Below are 23812 nucleotides of genomic sequence, written 5' to 3'. Positions count from 1 at the left end.
TGTTTACAGGATGGATATTATCAGTATGAGTACACTGAGGTGGGCTGTGCTAATTAGCTTTCCCAGCATGCCATTCAAACAGCATAGCAATCACAGTGGGCAATGAATATGGAACAAGTTCTCTATGCACTGATGTGAAGAATCCAAGCTTCAGCTTATGAACAGACTCACACACACGTGGCAAATGCAGTACTTTTACTTTTGTTCAAACTTTCCTGCTCCAGCGATTTATTCTCAGGGGAGTGGGGTTATTATTTGTGTATATACTGTACATGCATATGTGTATTATTATCTGTTTCGGTTTAGTCTTCAGTAATTGGTTGCACATTTTGGGGGGTCTCATTTATTTTACCTTCTCCCTATGTATTGTAATCAGTGTGAGTTGGAGTTCTCCAAAATTTGGGCGTTTGGCTTGTTAGGAACTAATTTTGTTGAATGTACAGCAACAGCCCCCAGAGAAATCCCTCTTGTGTTTCTGAGTAAACAATTATGTTTAACATTGTCAGTGTGGCTATGGACAATAAAATATAATGTAGAGATACAACACATTGATCCCACGAAATATATTGTTTTAGCAAATAATATTATATCTAATTTAGCCACACTTCCACTCTCTTTCTCTAAAGCACATCTTACTAGTTGCATTATTATTACCATGCAGTTGGTCCAAAATGACAGCCAATGCTTCGTGTATATTAACAGGAACACATAAAAACTGCTTTTAAGTAAAAGGGCCATTCCTATCATAGTCTTCAGTGATATAAATCTTTGTTTTTGCCAAAATGTTGTGATGAAAAACACTTTCCTCTTTTCAAAGCTTGCCTACATCGACTCAATTTTAATTAAAATTCACATGATTATTTAAGGAAGCAGGCATATCAAGCCGCAGATGTTCCAGACCTGAATGAGGGAAAAGACCATGCTTAAAAACTTATAACAGTCACTGATTTTAAGTGAAAAGAGCGCCTGGTATTGAGGATTTAAAAAAAAAACCTTTGGTTTGACAACATGTACCTTCACTGAGAAAATGAAGGGACATTGTTTTCCTCAAGTAAATGACTCTAAACATCTGTGAATCTTTTTTTCCATCTTTTTCAGCTCCGAGACACTAAATCTGTCAGTCAGAATACAACACTTCTTCATTTCCTGGCTGAGAAGTGTGAAGAGAGCTACTCTGAAATTTTGAGGTTTCCAGATGAACTGGAGCATGTGGAGAACGCTAGCAAAGGTACGTCTGTCTGCCTGTGTAGTATGTCTCAAGACTTTCCCAGTCACAGACCAGTTTGCTAATACCACTATAGACATCTTTACTGTGCTATTACCACAGCACATCTTAAACTGGAGTGGAATTTGCAACCATCTAGATATCAACATATTTTATAGTTTAACCAGTTTAAAATATCCCCGATGGTGTATGTTCTTATAGTCTCTTACTTTTGTGAGCATTATGGTAGCTCATACTGAGTTAAAATGATGTAATTAAAGTACTATAATTAAAGTACTGTATGGACACTTATACATTTCATCCTTGGACGTCAGCCGGTACTCTGTCTCTGTGACAGGAATAGAGTTGTTTGTCTGACCACACTGTCATTCAGCCTGTCAATAAACTAATTCCACTTTAATTCTATTCTCAAGCAATTGGTGGAATCCCTGCAGGCTTATTTACTTTGTTAGTCTCGTAATTGGTTATTTAATCTAATTCAACTAATTATGTACTTGACTGGGACTGCCAGCCATTGTGTAAGTGGGCTGAATAGTCTTCAACCGCTGCATATATTAAGATGTCCATGTGCACACATTTTGAATTGTATCAATTTTGTCATTTCATGGAAATGAATTATTCAAGGAGAAACCAATTAGTTGTGTGAGACCAGTAAATAAATGCCTCTTGGGAAAAAAACAAACTTCAGGATCTATTTAAGAAGTAGGGATGCAAAAAGCGGTTTACTCGGCATCTCACTTACACCACATACTGTCCATTCATCAATCATCCCGTATAGTACATTACACTGGATTTTCAAGCAGGCGGTCTCCCGTTCACATTTTTACACAAAATATGCTAATGTAACTACAGGTCATCGTAGTCAAAATGGTATCTTTGTTTTTTTTATTCGTACATGTGCATTATTTGATATATGTTATAGAATTTATAACAAGCTCAGAAACCACAAAAATTGAAACATCTCTTCTTTTGATCGGTTAAAAAGCTCTAAAGCTGACAGTACCTGCACTTTTGGCTTGGATGACATTAACAGTTTTTACACCCACTAGTTTGATTTTAATGTATTGTTGTTGCCTACTTTCAGAGGAAGTTCACAAATGTTTAAACCGTTATGGTAACAAGAGCACAGTTAATAATGTTCCTCAGGGACATATTAGGTCCCTGAAGGTTAATTGCTTGACGCTATTTCCTGATCTTTTACAAGGTTTTGGTCTCATTTTAGGCAAACTGACTATAGAAAATGTATTAAAATGGTTTATTCATCTTAATTTCATCTGAATGCACATTGTACAATCTAACTGTTTAATATAAAATCAGAACTACTTTCACATTTATTGAAAGCTCTTTTTCATGTTACATTACTTGAACCGCATACTGTTTAATGATTTATTGATATAAACATCCATGGAAAAAAAAATAATGTTATTGTTTCTTTGGAAACCTTTTGGCTTTGTTAGAATTGTCATATTAAGTCTATACAATATAATTAGCATTTACCCTAAAACAACAGACCAACAAAATAAAGTAATTTCATATAGAGTAATATGGAGCTGCACAGATGACCTTCATCCTCTCCTAAATATATATATTTATTATTTCTTACAGTAAATCTCAGGTGTACAAGCATATGATTTCTGATTGTAAATTGTTAGAGGCTTTTAGAGAGCGGCTGATTTAAAGTGACGTAGGGAGTGATGTGTGACATGAACGTATAATGAATACACTGGTTTAAAAGTACAGTTAATAAGCCTCATTCGTAAGGGCAGTCAATCCTGTCTAATGTCAGTAGGAAATCGTAGTTTGTTTTTGTTTCCTTGATTAGCTACTTTAGTGTTCTCTAGTCTAAAGGGTTTTTTAAAAAATTACAGTACCGCAACACCACTGAGTTATCGTGTCAGACTGTGCAGCTTATTCGATTCGTTTCGCTGCCAGTCGTAGTCCAGTCTGTTTGTTTTTAAAAGTTTGGGTTACCCAAAAAGGCAGTTCAACTTTTTTATACCTTATAGGCTGTCTTGTTAGGAGGAATGTGTGTACCATAATGGAGATTAGAGGGTAACAATAACTAAGTCCAGCACATGTGAATGTTCTCAATGGAGACCCTTCATTCCTCATAGGATTCAGCTATTTTCAAAGCTTACCTCTGTAAAGGTCAATTTTAATTAAAATCCACGATTATTTAAGGAGGCAGCAAGTTGCAAATGTTCCAGATCTTAATGAGGGAAAGGCTCCTCCTTTTTCCACCTTAAGCAGTTCACTGTGGACATATAGTTTTAAAGAAATGTTACTATGAAACATGTGAACTTTTAGTAAAATAAGTACCACACTTTACATTTTACTTTATTCTGCTATCCAAATGACAATCAGGCACTTCAACTTTAACAATAACAAAAAAAAAACTATGACACTGGCTAAATTATTTGCTTCTGTAATTTCAAAATTAACTGTTCTCTGCTCAGCAAAAGGATACTTCACAACAAAATGGTAGCAAAATTATCAGTATTAACTATATTTTTCATTAGGAATGTGGAGCAGCACTTCTACTTAGACAATGTGTCACACGTTTTAACGAGGACCCAAATGCAGATGCTAGGAGAATAAACTTAATGAAAGCAAGCCGTTTAGTAAGGCTGCACAAAATCAAACGAAATAAAAAAGGCAACATGAGACTCAGACTTTCACTAACAACAAACTGGGCAAAACTAAACACAAAGAACATGGAACATGGACGAGAACGATGGAGGTAGAACTGACAATCTGGCCAAAGGCAAGGGGAGACTGGGACAATATACACACAATAGGGTAATCAGGGAAGTGGAGGCAGCTGGGACAACAGGAGGAATAAATCAGTAACAAGAGGGAAGCGAAACTGAACACAATGCACATGAGACGAGAGTCTGTCAAAATAAAACAGGAAGTGACAAGCGCACTCAGACTGACTAGACACAGAGAGAGACGAGACGGGCTGGGGACGTCACAGGAGATAATTAAGCAGTTACAGCAGGCAAGTGCTAATGAACGGTGCAATTTGTAAATGGGTTATACTCAAATATGAGATTGTCACGGTGGAAAGAGACACCTTTAGACCATGGCAAGAGTGAGCATAACACAAGCCACATGGTGGTCATCAGCAAACTCTTTCTGGCAGATGTCTTGTAGCAAAACAAGTGTTTCCAAATGGGCTATCTAAGCTGCTCTGCAGAGGCACAAAAAACAGGCTAGGGTAAGGACTGGAAACGCAGTGGTTTGCCACTGAAACTTGAGTGCAGCAGACAAAAGTCAAGCTGACTTCCCTTCAAAAATGGAAGAGACCCAGCAGCTCCATCAGCTCAGAATTGGCAGAAATCAGTGAGACCCTGGTATACTTGCCTACAGTTCAGAGAAGTCTGCTCAAAAGGACCCTTTAGGGAGGATTTGTGGCCAGAAGAGCAATTCCTCAGTTACTGTTGCACCTATTTTTGAAAACGCAAGAACTACGATACAGAAAAAATGCCCTCCCTAAAAATGTTCTGGAATGATGAGCCAAAATGCAAAATATTTGGCAGTTTGTCTGCTGAAGGACTTGAGGGCTCCAAAATAAAGCATGTCTGCAGGCAACTGTGAGATTCTTTGCACGATAGAACTTTTACTGGTCTTGTAAATCCTAAGCTCACAGGCAAATTCTTATCCATCACACAGTACCATCAAGGACACATCCGGCCAGGCACAAATTCATTCTGCAGCATGACAACAGCCTAAAACATGCAATCAGAGTTATACTGAAATGTTTTTGTGCACTGATAATATGATTCCCAGAGAGCCCTTACATAGTCTTAGATGTAAACATGCACGAAACACTTTGTATATACCTTCTGCACTTTGTGTGAAATTAACTGTTCAGTTCATTACTTTCATATATGCGGACCCTGTTAGTGGGAATAACACAGGGGAATACTGTTACATATTTTTCATTTAAATAAGTCTCACCACACTTCTACTTTTCACTTCTACTGCACAATCCATTATATTCTTGCTGTGAGAGGAAGCGCTTAAAACAAACAAAATATAAGCACAATCGTAATGGCGTGCACAACATTTAATAGTGCAATACTACATTTTCTCCTCCGTGGTCACCATAATTATTTTTGATAATTCTTTCAGAATCAAACATTTTAAATGTATTTTGACTAAAAAGATTTCAGTACGGGACAAAGCACCAGCCTTTGGCAGAATATTGATAAAGCCACTGTGATTCATTTGAAAACAGCCAAGAAAGTTCTACTTTTTGAGAAATTACATGTCCAGAGGACTTCATATTGTTGATTCATAATCTGTTATAACATGACTATAATTAACTTGTTTGTTTAGATTTGCACAGACTGACACAAACAATGTACAGTACACAAGAGTGAGACTAATTCAAATAGATTTGTATGATTTTATTTTCAGACTATTCTTTCAATATTATTCTAGTCAAATAGGATGGCAAACTAATGATGCTGCCATTTTTGCACAACGTTTGGTAGTATTTCCTGCAGGCATTAATAATTCAGCACGCCATCATACGGACTGATTAATTGAATGCTCAAACTAAGTAATTAATGGGAACTGTTGCAGTATTGCAGTAGACTGTGGAACAGGATAGGCAAACCATTAATGTGCATTACAAAAAACATCAAATAAAGTGACTTGGCTGCTGATTTTGGTAAACCTTTACTTTAACTGTACTACATTTACTTTCATTTAACAGTTATATTTGTGTGCATTTGGTTAATAGTTTGTTTTAGGTTGCCCCTTTGATAATAATCCTACAGTAGTTAGCTGTATGAGCTGTGGAAAGTGTATGTTGTGGCTGCAAGGTTTTTTACTCAAACAATGTAAATGCTCAAAATTTCAGCAGCTTTATTAATAATTCAGCTGCCCAGCACACACAGTGGAGTCCTGGCTTGTTCTTCGACATAAAGCAGCATTCTAGGCAAATCTTTTTCTAGGATGATGCACTGTGGGCAATACTGAGGCTAGATAGTCGTTCTGTGTATAAACTGTATATCCTTTCATTTATAAATATATTATTGAGTGTTGAAACTCTAATCATTTGAAATGTAGCGATAGAGTCTATTATTTTCATACCCCTGACCCCATCTTAACAGGAGTGGCAATGGCTGGAGAGAAGTGTCATTGGCCAATTTGCCTTGTTAAATTCCCCCAGAGATGAATATGTGGTGCCTGACAATGGGAACTAAGTCTGTGTGGTGATTCCACTCAATCAGTGGTGCACTGACAATCTGTCTTGACAATCCGGGAAAAGAGGAAATATGACACAAATGTTCTCATAAATCTATTTAGTATAAGGCATAGCCAAGGGCAAAGTACTTTGGAGCCTGTGAGAGGGAAAATGGAGAATGAGGGGAGAAAAAAAAAGATGAACTCTGAGGATATTAATACCGCTGTGAATATATCTATTATCCACATTCATTTCAAGGCACTGCAGCATAATAAAGCAGTGCCCATTTCCCATTTAAACTCAGAGCAGTACTTGGCTCTGTATTACGTAGACAAAATGCCTTTCTCGATATGGTGGGACACAGAAAGGATCATTTGTCTTTTAGTTTTTGTGCAGTTGCATAGAATCATTGGGTTGAGAAGATATTCCCCCCTTGCCAGTCCAGGGATGGGAGGGTATCTTACTGAAGTCAGCTGCAGAAACTTGGGGAATGTGAAGAATAGACATTATTCAAATCAAATAAGTACTGCTGCAATAGACAAAAAGCTTATTTATTTCTCTTTTTGGCCAAGAGACTTGCTTTTCGTTATTAGAAACCCAAGTTGACTCATGCAGACAGACAGACAGACAGACAGATCACTTGCTGTTAAAGCGATAGTACTCCTGTGTAAGAAACATAGACCTATTTACCTGGTTTTAGAGCTTCATTTGTTATCAGGTCTGTTTCCCTTGTGGGTACCTTATTCAGCACCAAAGAGGCATTCCCCAGTTTTGTCATCAGTTCTACTTTTTTTCTGTTTTGTGTGGTGCATTTGCATTGGATAAGGAAAGACTGTGTTATACTCACACTCAGATAGGATTTCAGGGCAATATTAATTTGATTAGCACAATATAATTATATTCTAATAATATTCATCAAATGGAACTAAAATGAAATGGGTCATTTGGCAAATTTTCACTTGTATTTTAGGCACTTTTTGTTCTTTATTTAGACTATAAAGGTGCAGATTTGTGCTTATTATTGCTCTCATACAACACCTCAGTGTTATATAAGATCGTTATCAGTATTTTTATGGACATGGCAGATTCACATGCTAATAAGTACATAACCTCTGAAAATGTTAGAAACTACTAAAGGTCTCCAGGTAATACTAGGTTGGATGAGTCTTGGGCCACCCCAAGCAGTGAAAAACAACAACAGTAATCTATTTCACAGACAGTTAAATCTTCCTTTGTAGATTTGTAGGCACACTTTTCATTCTTGCTTAAAAGTAATTGAATGACAATCTGACTTAGGTGCATATTAATATTCTCAATGGGATTTCCATTTGCCTTTTAATCATGGGAGTTAATAGGGTGTAGTATGGGGCTCGCTGTTGTAATTTATAAAGTGGCAAATCTGAAGAAACTTTTTAATATCTATTTTAACATGTAATTAATGTGATTTATACAGTTGTTTTACAAAGAATATCATTTTAATTTACAAGCTTTGGTAAACTGTCCACAAGAGCTGAATTCCTTTGGGATGCCTCCGGCTGTAGAGAAGCTGGTCATGACTTTGGAAACTTTGAAGGTAGAAGCACCTGATCTCTAAGGAACATAACCTCGGTCCTTGATGGAGATTCACCTACCAGTGGTACATTGACCTAGAGTGCACACCTGAGACAACAGTAGACTGGCTTTGTCTTTGTACTTATAAATCCTAATCAAAGGGTGGTTTTAAACCCCTTTGAACATCTATAGAAACACTGAAGATTTCAGCTCACTGATGCTGTCTACAAGGAAAAAAGGAGAGGAAGTGGCCTACTCCTGACACGCAGAGCTGGTAGAAAAATTGTGCACACCAAGATGACTTACTCGAGTCACATTTTTCGTTTGCTTCTTAGTAAATCTCCCATCAGACTTAAATGCTGAAAACCTATTTAGAACCAAAACACACATTAGCTAATCGACAACCTTTTTTCATTTTGAAATATGACTTGAAGAAATGTTGTTTAAGAACTATTTAAAAAGAGGTGATTTTATTATTGAATAAATTAGAGATGGCACGATACCACTTTTTTATGTCCGATACCGATACCGATATCATAAATTTGGATATCTGCCGATACCGATATGAATCCGATATAGTGTTTTTTAAATCAACAAAACTGTTTTTTTTTAATATCTTGCTGCATTTTGTATAAGTTTATACTCAAGTTTAAAACAACAACTACACTAAAGCTATTCTGTTATACCTGTATGCAAAAAAAAAAAATTTCATAGTTCAGCAATACTGATCAATCTAATAAACTTCAACCTACACCATCCTCCCTATTCTGGTATTTTAAAGAGTACTTAGCGTAAATATTAAGCAACCTAACTAATAGGGTTCCAACTCCCAGCAACAACAAAAATAAATTAATAAAAAATAGGGAACCACCCCTCACGCTCCACCTCATGATGCTTAATCGACGTAATCAACTTTAATTTGATGCAGTGTGGAAAAAAAAATGCACAGAAATCAATTATTTTTCAAGAAATATTAAATAGATTCAACATCTTTCTTCAACAAAATTGCAGACTGCACAGATGGTACCTTCCCAAAGTAAAAAGTACTATAGCTTACTAGGGTATATTAGACTTAATAGTTACTATATACAGTAATGGACTTCTATTCATTTTACATCAAATTAAAACTTTGGGTGTAAGATTCGGATAATTATTTATTAAAAGCTCGACATTTTAAATGAGAATAAGAAAGAAAAGTATGTCTTTGTGCCCCCTTTTCCCTGTTCATGCCCTATCGGCCCCCCTGGCTAAACTTTGCTAGATCCGCCCCTGCACAGTTACCAGCGTCAGCTACTAGAAAAAGATCCTGGAGTAGAAAGTAATATTAAATACATTCTAACAACAGCTGATCAAGCTTAAACGTGCTGCTGTTGTTCAGCCGCTGGTTTCCTCTTTCTGGTGCAAAGTGGGCCAAAAACAAACCAGAGAGACGGACTCGCGACAGAAAAGCCGATCAGCTGATCATTAAGCAGTTTCATGATTGAAGTAGCAGCGAGAAGAGGCAGTCGCTCCATATATCGTTTGGTAAGCTTAACGCAGGAATGCTTTACAAACATTCAGAGATGGACTTACACACTTGCTTTACTTCTCTTGGGGATAACTTTGTCGGAGATGAAATGCCGGGTTGCTAGCGAAGCTCCAAATGCTATCCAGACCACCGACAGGTCCCGCATGCCACAGCCGCTCTATCACGTGATGCATACTGCTCCGACGTGCTAACGTTCTGAGGTGAGTTACGGCGTGTTGCAAGTTTTGTGAGGTGCTTTCGTGATATTTAATGGATCGGATTACATTTTTTATTTTTCTCCGATATCCGATCCAGTAATTTAGGTCAGTATCGGACCGATACGTAATATCGGATCGGTCCATCTCTAGAATAAATATTCTTTAGTGCTATATAGGGCTGCCACAAACGATTATTTTGATAGTCGACTAGTCACCGATTATTTTTGCGATTAGTCGACTAATCAGATCATCATCCATTGAACGTAAAAGTACAGCTTATTGCACCAGCAGCATCTGCTCTTATATAACTATCATTAGCTGACAGCTTTAAGTGTTTAAGGTCTGTGCTAACTAAAAATAAAGACAAGATGATAGTTTATTAAATTTGAATGAAATTTGCAGATTGTTTCGGTGGAGTTTAATAAACTCCTTGCTATCTAAAATATAACAGCACACCGGAGTAAATTCTCGAGCATCTCACACTTCTGATAATCAGCTGTCTGCTTGACGTTTATTCAGCTGTGTAAAAACTATAACTTTAATCTCAGCCAAACCGATTTACTCAGGAACAAATAAAATACTGAAAAAAGCCAAACAACAACATTGTTAAGTTATCTAAATGACTCATATATCATGTTTAACCTGAGTAGCGAAAGACGGCGGTGGGTTTGAAAACAATTTGCCGGGAGTCCGGTGTTCTCACGGCTCTAGTTAGCCTAGCCCCCGGCTCGCTATCGAGCTAGTGGGTAACAGACGTCTCCGAAAACGTCGGAGCGCTTTTGAAAATATGTGGTGTCTTGATAAACTGAGCAGATATTTGAGGTTTACACAGCTACATTCTCGCCTGAAAATATGTTAAACGTTTATTTTGTGACCCAGAAAGATTAATAAGAGTAACATTAAAACTAACTAGCTGCCGCCATTGTTGTAAACTGAGCTGGGCTGCGCTATGAATTCTGGGACACAGCTGCTTCTTCTTCTTCGGGGTTTAACGGCAGCTGGCATCCTTGTACATGCAGTGCTGCCATCTTCTGTTTCAGTCCATTATTACACTCTTAAATCCTGCTACTTATTCCTGCGTCTTTTGTGATCTTACAAAGCTTCAAACGACGCGTCGACTATTAAATCAGTCGTCGACGATTTTGATAGTCGACGTAATCGTGACTATTCGACTAATCGTGGCAGCCCTAGTGCTATACAAATAATTACAGCCTTGGGAGTCCTGAAAGTTGCTTTAAACTAGACATAAATAGTGTATTTTTTAAATACCATAGCAGGAATGCTTTCATTATTTGCAACCTTAGCCATCAACTTTATGCTATGATAATTGTAAAAAAAAAAAAGATAGTTTGCTGCATTGTAAACACTAAATGCACATTGTTTTTTTTTTTTGTTTTTTTTTTGGCCTGTCCCGTTTGGCTCTTTTGCCATCAGAATTGTTGTCTAAAGGCAAAGAAAGATGCCCAACGGATTTACTTTACCAAATTGACCATCCCAGCCTTGCCGTAATGGTCCATTTGATTCACCTTTTATTGTTTATTTTATTTTCACTTACTGAATACGGGACAGACACTGCAACTCCCCCTGGCTTCTGCTCCGCGGCTGCTGAGTGAGCCCTCATCTGGGACTCTCCTCAGCTCTTTCCGGGACAGTGGCGCAGCTGCCCCTCTGTTGGTCTTCCTTGGTCTCTTGTGTTCTGGGGGCCTCTGGATGTCTGGAGTTTTGATCTCCTCCACACCTGCTTCACGCCCTGGAGGACGGGGCTGTGGCCCCCCCACACCCTCTAGCAGATCATTACATGAAGGAACCTTTTAAAAAACAAAAAACAAGCGCGTCCATGCTCACAGGTGTACACACGGGTGATCACACCCACAAACTACACCCTTTTTGGCTCCTACCTCAAAGCACACTGTGTTCTGTTGATCTTATGTGCTGCACAATAATGTTTAATATTTAGTATTTACTGTCATATTCCCATATATCATTGTGATGCTGTTTATTCTATTACTCTTGTTCTCTTCTGCTTGCTTTCTTTTTTCTTTCTCAGCAGGTGATCCAGGTGATTGATATATGCATTTTTTTTTCTCTGCCCGTTCTGTTGGTTTTTGTCTTTTGCCCTTCTCCCCCGTCCCTCTTCTCAGCTGTTTCTCTTTCCCTCTTTCTTTCTCCCCTTCTTTCCCCCAGTCAAGTCTGTCCCGTAAATGCACATTGTTGATTTAAACATGTGATGCACACCGATACCAATATCAAGTACACTTGACCAGTAGTCATCTTAACAGCCACCATGACTAGAAATGGAAACAATTTTCTTACTTGTTGCTGAAAGTATACCCTTCCCTGGACCTGAAAGTAATAGAGGAGGATCAGCGAGGCCAGCAGTGTAAATGGACAGTCTGTCATGAAGAATATTAGGAACAGGAAACAGACCTGTCTAGCTCCACCAGCACAGGATGAGTGATGAGCTCTAGAGAGTTTTCGTTTTTTCTGTGCTCACTTCATGGTGGATGAGTAGTTCATTGTAAGAGCAAAACAACTATTCTCTTTCTTCATTTTTTTTGTTCTTTTTATTTTTTCTGTCCATCTCCCTTTCCCTCCACCTCTGATTTCTTACATCACCACTTTGGCCAGTGAGTTTGACTGTAGACAGAGATAGACACATGCAGGGAGGCCAGCAGCCCTGCTTAGCATCAGGCTTCAGTCTGTGGCAGGAGAATTCAATGAGAGCTGACAATGAGACCAGGAATGAGAATAATGCTTTTTGCCAGTCTAGAAATTCAGGCTGTCGCAGTAGACCATTTTCAATGCTGGGAGTGTTCCAGTAGCTGAGGTGAACAAGGAAGCTCCATTTAAAAAAAACTAGATTTTTCTATACTAACACAGCAAGAACCATTCTTTCCTTAAGATGAAAATAATCGTAACATAATTGCAATAATTTAATATCTGAGCAGATAATATTGCACAATTATTGTTATAATGACATATTTTTTCCTCAAAAAATGTACATGATTTTTAATAGAAAATATAGTTTACTGCTTTTGCAGATCTCTGTTTCATTTACATATATATATATGTTAAGGACTGCAGGCCTTCATAGTATTTATGTACCACAACATCATTTTTAGGGGTGAGGCAGTGTTTGTTTGCAAGATAGCCCTTGGTCATAACCATTTACTAATTGCACTAGTATGTGGACCTTCAAGTATGTAGGGAATGCTCCAGTACCGCTCAGATAAATGTTACAATATTCTGTACTCCTCAGAGATTTCGGTCTCCATGTAGCAGTTTCATGAAGTCATTACAATGCTCGACATTTCCATTGACTCCGAATATTATCACAAAGCTTGATTTATATGGTATGCATTGTGCAATGACAAAAGCATATGACACGATGCATTTGACTTGTCATAGCAAGGTTTAAGCAACAGAACTAAGAAGTCATTGACAGGAGTTTTTACTAAACATTGGGGAACTTTGAAGTTGTTTTTCATCTAGAGAATTGTGATAGCATGTCTGTCAGGCTATTCTGATAAGAAAGATGATGATGATTGTTGTACAAATGAGCCGGAAATTGAGTTTTCTCTGAGGTGATCCCTGCACTCTCCTGATAAGGCCCTGTTGCAACATTACAATAACAAGTGCAAGGATTTGTGATATTAACTGACTGAAAGAGCGTAATCCACAGTACAATATGCCCACCCAGTTAAGGATTTATGTTATGTGCTTGTGTGATGCTTCAGTGGTAAGGTCTATATTTAATAGGCTAAGCTTGCCAAATAGGTATGACACTATTGTTCAATAGTCATTTTGGCATCAATGCATTTACTTTTTATTTACCCAGTCATTTACTTTTAGTTCAAAAACTGGAATATAAAATTTTATTTTTGAAGCCCAGACTGTTGAACACTTCACTTCTAAATACGGTGTGGAAAAAAGTATTTTTCATTTGGATTCAGAAGTCAACTTATAATAATCTAACACAGAAAACAGTGTTTTTATAGCCGAATGCCACAAACGACTTTGAAAAACAGGATAATGTCAAACAAAATAGCAGAGTGCTAATAATTTTACACAAGGACAATCAGTGATTAATTAATATCAGGCAAATTTTATACCCAATTCCACAGATTTTTTTTTCTGAGTGTCAGGAAGCAACTAACAAGCCACTTGTTGAAAGAACTTCAGATGTTCAAAAAGTTTGCTCAAAAATCATTTGTGCTTTAAATAAATGGAGAAATTAATTTCAAACTACACTTTTAATTGCAAATTTTCTGTCAGATGGGAATAGAGAAATTACTTCCAGTTTGTCACATATATGTTGCCATTAGGTCCGATAAGTCCGAAGCTTTTTCAACATGTATAGCCTTTATCTATTGAGCCGATTCTAGTTCTCATTCTTGTTGTTTCACACGCAGGAGTCACACCATGACGCGGAGGAAAAATACACATTATAACAGACATGCTATTTACCCAGAAAAGCAACACATAATTTACTGACTAGGTGGTCATTGCGGTAAAGTGCCTCTGTTTTGCTCTCCATGCTTCACTGCATGCTCTGCCTCTATTGACCACTGTTTGAGAAAACGTGTCTTTGGATGAAATGCTGTCATAAGAATCTGAGCAGCTTTCGCCATCTCCTGTGCAATTGTGTGGGTGAGAATTGATTCTGGATTCTAAATTGAGTATTTTTTTTTATCATGGGTTTTCATCAATATATAATATAAGAGCATAGGCAAACATGACAGTGCTACTCACTGGAGTCTTACTAGGCCCAGGGGAACAGATTCCTATGTGTCCCTTTTAGTTAACACATGCCACTGCGTGAAAATTCCACCATCACTCCTTTTTTAACCCTTTAAGACCTGCCATAGAACCAAGTCCGCCAGAGCTTATATTATATTTTTACATGCTGTGGAGCCATTTTTTGGAGCATTTCAAGTTGCTATACATCAATACAACCATTATAGCCCAGATTTTAATAATATGTCTGCATTAAGTGCATAGTAATTACATAAATTGCAAAAAAGTGCAATAAACTACAAAGAAATTTAAAATCATTTTTGATTTTTTAACATATATTTTTAGTTAGAGAAATTTAAGAGGTTTATCCCTCAAAACTGTAAATACAAAAAAGTTGCACAAACTAGTTTCCCACCAAAGGAAATTTATTTTAAGTGTCTTCATAGTTTTATTTTTGAAATACACCAATTTTTATATACTGCAGGAAAAACGAAAATAAATATTACAGTGCAAATTTGCAAAATAACAGCATATGCATCAAAATAAAATATTTCCAGCAGTGCAATATGAGTCCTCAGCATCCCAGAAACGACACAGAAAGTCATAAAGTCAAAGATAACTTTTAAAAACACAAGTATAGGCTCATGAGGCCCTGATGGTAAAAAACTACATTTCCGCAAAATGACGTCACTTCTGGTTTCGGGCAGGTCATGGCGGACATGTGATCGTTCACGCTGATGGACGTAGGAAGTGTTACAAACAGCTGATCGGATCGGCAAAGCGTGTTTCTGGAACATTATGTTTTTGTTGCTGCAAGTGCTTTTTATGCAGTTTTTGCAAAGCTATATGTGGAAGGAAACCGTGACCGAGGACAAGCTGATGGCATCAGATGTAAGTACAACTCCTCTGGTTTCATATGCAAAAAAAATTATTGCGCTAGCTCACGTGGTTGCAGTGCTACCGGGATTTAAAAATAGTTACGCCGCTCCGACCGGCTTTAAAGGGTTAATACACCTGAGAGGAACGAAGACGTGGCAGTACATTTGCTGCCTATGTTGAAGCTTTCGCTGTATGTGTTACATTTAGGTCTACCAACATCGTGCTTATCTTCATCTGTCACCTTCCAAATGGTTGTTGCCACACATTTTCTTTACATTATGCAAAATTGTGCACCAGTGACTTGATGATGCTTTACAGCTGAAGTCTGAAGTATGAGGTTGGAATTTTCAACTGGATTGCTCCCTAAAGTTGGACTTCCAACATGGAAAGTCAGAACAGCCGCTTACATTTCCTCGGTTTTCTAGAATCACTACTAGTGCACACCATGCAGAAGTTTACTGTTCTCTGAGCTCTGACTCTAAGGCAAACAGAACGCAGCATTGTAGCAGACTCAGCTATATCGTTGTGAACTAGTTTACAAGTTGGTAAATCATCCATTTTTCCTCATCTTTGTGTATAAAAGCAACTGCTGTTGTTGATCATATACTAGATAAATCCACTATCATATCAGAAACTGCTTCTTTTGTGCTGTATGAACTGTATTGTGTTTGTTTGGCTTTGAGATGTAAATCAGACCAATCTCCTCTAATTTTGTCCTCGGGCCTTGTGAAATGAGTTTAATTTAGCAGCAAGCCCTTTATTTAAAAAATAAATCTAACAGGTCCGCACGATGACCTTTCTCTTACATGTTGACGATTTACATTTTCCACCTTCTTTTTTTTTTACAGCTCTGTGATATGGAGTCACACTGTGCAATCCATATTCAAATATTATTTAAATCAGTTGCTCCACATTTGCATGTGAAATTGAGAATTTGAGGCCAGGTTGCCTGCATACTGAGCAGAGGGATAACCTTCATTGGAGATGGGGATGATATTGCAAATTAATGGGACAGGGTATTAATAATTGTCATGAAAAGGAGGTTCTATATTGCCCACCACCATAACAGAGTGTTTTCCTCCCATGTAATGAGTATGATATCATTTCCACCTCTGTTGCTTTCATCTCAGGAAATAATGATGCTCTCTTCAAATAAAGACAGTTATGGCGTCACTCTTGCATTAAACACAAGAAGGTGGCTTCCACAAAAAATGCCTTTCATATTTAGGGGCAGAATACAAAAACATAAATAAATCGACTTGCCTCAATTTTTCCCAGGAAAACAATACCATAGGTTGTCTGTGCAAGATATGAAGTAACATCATGTTGTAAAGTTCGGTGACCTTTAGTAGCTGTGTGAATTAGTGCATGTAAAATGTCCATTGGTGGGGTAGAAATTTGCACCCCAGTAACCAAGAAAGATATCTTTTATAAATTTAACAAACAGTCGATGCAACTTAAACTGCAGTCTGTTCCTAATCCTAATCAACACACAAGACAACATGCAAGAACTTCAAAGAGCGGGGTCTGTGTGGGCAGTTCACACCTTTTGCGAGACTTCGTTTTCTTCTTTTGACTGTAGCTAGTTCTTCATATCTATAGCAGGTCGTTATCATGCTGCAGAAGGAATTTAGTGGTCAGTCACATGTCGACCCAATGGTACTGCATAATGGACAAGACCAACACTTTCTCCGTTATACTCCATATTTATTTATAGCATTATTATATGCCACTACAATGTGGTTATTACTTGTAGAGTACTGTCTGACTCTATAGATGGTGCATGGCATAGTTCGAATAACCAAGGCGTATGTATATAAAGATAACCATCTTTACAAGCCAATAATCCAATCAGCAAATTTCCTAATTTTCTGTTAAATTTGTTTATGATAAATTTTGCATGCACCAATGAGATAGGTGAAGAACGAGGTCAAGTACGTGAAATTTCTTTTCAGCTTCTACAACTAATCTGTAACCCAAGTTATTAAGCAAAATAGTAATAAATAAATAATAATAAAATTTCTGTGTTTGCTATTTAGGTATAGAAGATGACCTAAAATGTTTATTTTATTTTATTTGCATAGCTTAAAGCTATAGTTTCCTAAAGCTCCACTGTTCATTTGGGTTTATTCATTATTGTGTATTACAACTGATATATAATTTTCAAAGTCCATGCAAGTTGTAATCTACTATTTTGACCATGATTCAAATATCGTGATTGTAAAAATGTGAATACCTGTTTAATGGTCAGCTGCAATTCAGGTGTCTTGCTATCACCAGTTTTCCTCTCCTTTGCCTTGACATGGCATACCAGCTGAGACCTGCTCTTTACCGAAAGGTCTGTTTTTATTCCACCAAATGAAGCAGAGGTAAGAAGGGACAGAATCGATTGTTGCAGGCCAAATTGAACCTGTGTCGAGCTGCAGGCAGCCACAAGATAAAGCCTCTGACGCTGTCTGCTGTGTTTATCATCAGGTGGCCTTTTCTGTGTGTGCTATGCTGCGATTTTGATGTGTTAAGTCATAATAGGGGAGCCACCATTCTTTGGAGGGGCTGCCAATAAAATCTCAGACAGAGGGGATTATGTTTCATGTCAGCCCATTATTGTTTCCAGCTTCCCCTGTACACTTTTTTCTTTACCTGGAGAGGCCTCTGCCTCAGTTTTGCAGCTTTCTATTCTCCTCTGCCCTGCTTACCCTTTGTTTATATTAAGAATGAAAACTTTTAAATGCTGCTAGTCTTCACTTTGACCAGTTAAGTATTATATAAGGGCATGTTCCTCACTGATTTTTTTTCCCGCTTTGAAATCCATCAGTCCAACTTAATCAAATACATGGTACAAACCTAAGTAATTCTAAATAGCTGAAGACACAGCAGTCCAATTCTGTTTTTCTGCTGGCTCAGTCCTCATTTAAACTGTTTGCATTTTTGTCAGAGAAAGCTTTGTTTAATATTTGGTAGAGAGAGGAATATGGTGTGGGATTTCTTATGTATTTATTTTTTTAAGTAATTGGGCTCAGCCACCTCCTAATTGTTGTAGTAACTGGTCTGACACTCCTTGTGATTGTTGGTCTCCATCAGATTGCCATAGTCCCCCATAGTTTACATGGAAGACATCAGGTTGTCTGCAAACCGTTGCCGACTACTGGCCAAGCTGTACTTAAACCTGAAAAAGTGAAAAGAAATCAACATCATCATCAAACTAGAAAGTGCATTTTCTGAAGAAACTGCAGTGTGAATGCTTGAATCTTGAATGAGATAAAAAAAAAAAACCCGAATTTAACCTGAAAACAAAAGTGCTGAACTGCTAAAAGCTGAAGGTTACACAGAAGAAGAAGTTGGAAAAAAGCTGAAAATGTTTTAATTGTAAATTAGAAAAACCTAAGAAATGAGAAAAGAACATTTAGAGTCAGAAAACATCTGAAAGAATATTAAAAGGTCATATTCTTTGAATCACTGAATGACTAAAATGTGATCCCTCCACTTGGACCCACACAGTTTAAAAAGTTTACATCTCTGAGCTTTGAAAGACAAGATGTTGGAAAGAGAACAACGATGGCGACGTTTTGAGGGTAAAATGATGGCTTTAACACTGTGGACACAGCAGCAGTTGAAAGAGAAGTGTTTAAGATTAATTTTGGCAGAGTGAGAGAGAGAGCTCGTTAAGCAGGCAGGTGTGAGCCTGGTTGCTATAGTGACCGCACCCAATGGCTCCATACACACGTACACAGACATGCACCTCACTTTTGCTGCTTAAAATGAACAGAAAAGTCAGGCCGAAACAAATCGTTCCCAAATGAAAAGTAAAAGTCGTATTGACAAAATTCTTTCACTGTGAGCGACAGCCATGTCTAGCATTTCAAGCATTCACACTAATAAAGATTAGAAGAACAATACTGTGAATGCTTTTCAAGCATTCACACTAATGAACAGAAATCAAAAATACTTCCCTTCAAAGTAATAAATAAATGAAAAACATTCTTGGATGGTTTAGAAACATTCAGCCGTTTAGGTCCTTGCACAGAAGCTTACCTGTACACAAATACTGACTCTACAGCTGCCATGGCAACAGGATGGGTCTTTTTTGAGCAGTTTTCTACTCAAGATATACACAAAGGTTCATTGCATGCTACTTTATAACATCATTTGTAAAGGTGATGCTGGTCCTCTGTGTTCACATTTGTTCGTCTGCCATCGTGTGTTATCTTATGCTGCTTGGTACTTGTCACCAGAATAACAACAAATTACCCGACCTAATGTAATGAAATTTTATGGAAAAGTCAAGCTTAGGCAATAAAGGACCCTATTAATATTTATTTAATATTTAGCTGCTTCCTTTAAAATTGTGAGATAGCCAAAAAGCTTCCAAAGGCCAATGCCCTATGCTTTACCAAGATATGAGCAAGTTATTGTTGCTGGCTGTTACCTTACTCTGTCACTTCAGCTGTATGAACTTGAGAAGGGTACATTCATGGTTGTCTATATTTTAATTACGTGTGGCTGCAAAACTATGAATGGAGAGTTTTTGCATATGCATCTTGAGCATGAGCACTTTTTGATTACACAGCAGGACCCCAATTACAGGAGTGACATTTTATTTTAATTTGACTTGCTATTCACAGTTCAAATCAGATGAGGCATTGTCTAAATGAAGTTTAAAACCAAGAAGGAGGGAAAGTCCGCTTGAAATTTGCCTGCAGAAAAACGTTCTCCCTCCTGTGACTGGAATCATTTTATTATAATAATTCCCCCAGGACATATTTTACAGACACATTTATGATACTTAGAAGGTTAAAATTTCATTTAACTGGTGACCTATATTCATGGAGTGTCTAGCGTGCATTTAGAGCAACAACAGCTTTTAGCAAAGCCTAAAGCTGTTGGTTATTACAATAGGGTGACTGGCTGCAAGCTACAAACCCCCCGTAAGTAATGGGTAAATGGGAAAGCACAGTGAGGCTGCTGTGGGCTACTAGATAACAGCAGAAACACCCCAGTATTGTATATCTTTTGCAATTTTAGGTCCATTGTGTTGTTGGTAGTCTTTTGGCACTTGTAGCAGTCCACTCTTTAACTATATATAGATACAGATATAATAACTATATAACCTCTGCAACTACGATCACTTAAAATACCCTTTAACATATTTATTTGTTATGTGATTATCATTTTGTTTATCTATGCATTGCGTCCCAGAATAAATGGTTAACTGATTTAATAATTCCTAAAGAATCTTTGCAAATAGAAAGAGTGATTTCAATAAGAATCTCTTCTTTAGCTGACTGAAAGACATTGCTGTAGTGTTGCAGTGCATCTGTCTTTAAAAAGACACTTGCAGATTATATTGGTTCAAAAGTTGGCTACATTGGTTATATAGAAAGAAGTGAAATGGACTAGTGTACAAATTGGCGAAGGCATGTGTGATGTAGACCAAGGAAATTGTATTAATTACCTTAATAATTGGCCCCTACATTAAAGGGATCTCATGGCTTGGTTATTCTTTTGGGGGCCTTTATTTACTTGGTTTTACTTCACTTGTTCTCACTTGTTATCAATAAAAAGCTCTTCCTTAAGGATAAAATGTTCAATTAAATTGGTAGTGGTTGCCATCTGCAAAGGTTTTAGATTACAGTGTGTCTTCTTCATTTATACCAGATGTGGTCAATAGATAGTATTTTACATGAAAGAGTAAAGTTCTTTACATTTTGCCTCTCATTTACAGAACACCAATACACCAATGTTTGGAACACATTAAACTGTGGCAGCTTCCTGCATTGTGTTATAGCTCTAACATAAAGGAGCAGTCATCCCACCCCTCTCTGCAAAGACAAACAAGTTTATGTAACAAGTGCAGCGTCTAAAACATGAGCCTTCTTTGGGTTTCCACTCACAGTCCCATCCATTGAATTTAGTTGGACAGCAAGCCAATGTTAGAAGCACTATATGTAAAGGATTATGGTACTGACTTAAGATTTCTCTCCACTATTAAAAGGTCTCCTTTATTTCAATTTATATTTTACTCTGTGTGTGCATGCAGGCTTTATATTCAAACTTTCAGTACTGAAGTGGCTTTCAAGGTCCTTTTTCTATTACATTGACTAATGCAAGAGACTAATTGTTTCACATTGTTGCAGGAAACCCAGTCAATTTTCTTAAACTCAGCTATGTGTCAGTTTGTCCTGCCACATATATCACAGTCCGGGATTGCTCCCCATGCTATATTCAACTACTCTGCATGTGGTGGGTAAAAACAAGACAAATAGCCAGTTAATTCATCTCGTAGCTCAAAAGTCTCATTACCCTGCTGATGAGTTTAAGGATTGCCTGAGGTGGAAAGGGACTATGTTTATGGCTCGGCAATCGTGCGTACCAAGTCTCGTCTCCTGAATGAAAAACAAAAGACATGTCAACACTCCAGCCAAATGAATACTGAATACAACCCTGTTTAAATACTTAATGATTCTACGGTTTAAACATGTGTTTCTAAAGGGATCATACGTCCTCTTTATATGGTGACTTCTAAATGAAGACAAATGTGGATTGTGCTGGAATTGATCTGACCTTTCTCATCATGTAAGGGTTATGAATCTTACTGAGTCTACTTTATTAGTGTGATATAGGGACATAGGAAATCCTAATTTTGGTAGCCACATGTAGGTCACAATAAAATTACATGCAGAAGTGGAACAAGCAGCTGGTAACAAAACTATATTAGAAAAAAGGAGGGTTTCGAGCATTTATGAGTTTAAAAAGAAATTAAAAATTTTCTACCAGAAAATGTTTCCACATTTTGTCAGGCTTGCCCATTGATTACATAGCACGCAGCATTAATGTATTTATAACTGTAATCCATCGTTTCCACGATTTGACCTGCATTAAAGTAAAGATATTTTTTGTGCTATTGGAGAAAAAATAATAACCTTTTAAAAAATAGCAACAGAGGTCTAAGAGGAAAGTTGAACTGCTTACACTTCCCAAGCCCCCTGGGCTTTTAGCATGTATGAAGCAAGTGAATATGTTGGGAGAGCCTTAGAACAAAGTGTGGAAGGTGCTTTTTTTCTTTCCTTTTCCAGGAAGAACTGTCAAAAGGCTGCACCCCAAAACACCACTCAAGATTTTGAAAAGAACTATCAATCAATTTCCACTGCTACCCAAAACGCACAAGTATGAGTTGCAAAGATTAGGTTTAAATCCAACCTGCAAAGGTTGCTGCATTAAGAATGAGGACTGCACCTTAAACTGAATAATTTAAAATGTATTCCTGCTTCCACTGCCAAATACCTTGTACACAGCTCCACGGCTTCTAGTGAGTTAGCATATTTAAGACATTCAGTTACCTCCACGTCCTCCTCCTGTTGTTAAGGAACCACCTTAACCAGTCATCCGCACTGGAAGATAAAATCTGTTTGCTAACTGGAGGTGACCTAACGTTTAACAGATATCTCGTCACTATGGCTACTTAGTTTAAGGCCAATCAAAAACAGCCTGGCTGTCTTTTCTCCTGAAATGAATACATAATTTAAATCTAAATCAGGGATGACAATGTGATTATGACCGTTTACAGAGCTATACTTGGATAATGCAAAGGATTGCTGTCTGTGTGGATGGTGACAAACACAGAATGATTAAAGGGTGACATTTTAATACTGGACTGAAGAACTTCACTGAGAGCCTGAAGTGAGATCTATCACCAAACTAGACGGGAATTTTCCTTTAAATGCAGATATGCTGGGAGTTTAGTTATCTGTCAACATCTCTATTTTTGTAACCATTGCAAAATAAATGTTTAACAGAGTCATAGACAAGTTAGACAATAACAACAACATGTCATGATCAATAAATCCAGTGTTGTGGAAGAACACTGGAAGAACTTTATCAGCAAAAAGGAAAATGGGGAGGCCAACACAGATTTGAGTCATCGTCCACCCTACACAGTTCTTATGAGTCATACACCATCACAAATGCACAAACACATTTTTCTTTATTAAAAAATCTACAAAAGACTGATGACATTTATCTCTGAATTAAAGGTAGAACGTGGATCTTCAGCCATACATACAGTGAATTTATGTCTGAAAAGCTCTCACTAAGTACACATCAGGCACATTTTGTTTTGTCATAAAAAAAAAAATCACCTCATGTAGTGCATACATATTAAATTTGAAGAGATGCATTTATGGTCATCAGTGTTAGATTTTAGTCTCTGAAGATATTTTTTTCAGTACATACATTTAGTTTTAAGGGGGCCATATTAGATTAACAGTTTTAGGCACTGCAATAATCCATTTCTATCTTCATGAGAAAATATTGCTTTAAAAAAATCCCAGGATTGGTTTAACTGATACAAGTAAAAGTTTTATCTATTACGTATATTTGTTTAACTACTGCAGAGAAAGTAGTTAAACTTCTTACTGTACCTGATAGACATGCTGTATATTTATATCAGCCATCTTTATTAAGATTTGTGTAAATATGCCCAACTACAGACTTTGATC

The 23812-nt window shown here is 37.3% G+C and overlaps 1 protein-coding gene across 8 annotated transcripts in view; it reads left to right on the top strand.

The window, feature by feature from the left end:
* The window catches only part of diaph2 (diaphanous-related formin 2), a 378860-nt gene that overhangs the window by 242022 nt on the left and 113026 nt on the right, over positions 1-23812 (top strand). For all 8 annotated transcript variants that reach the window (XM_085428909.1, XM_085428893.1, XM_085428885.1 and 5 more), the window contains one exon: positions 1099-1228. In XM_085428909.1, the coding sequence (XP_085285035.1) occupies positions 1099-1228 (130 nt within the window). The remainder of the gene's footprint in view (positions 1-1098; positions 1229-23812) is intronic.

This window comes from Rhamphochromis longiceps, linkage group LG2, assembly GCF_057381845.1.
Source record: "Rhamphochromis longiceps isolate RC_006_pf linkage group LG2, R_longiceps_female_GT1.1, whole genome shotgun sequence".
NCBI lineage: Eukaryota > Metazoa > Chordata > Actinopteri > Cichliformes > Cichlidae > Rhamphochromis > Rhamphochromis longiceps.
This window is presented reverse-complemented; position numbering and strand designations above follow the sequence as displayed.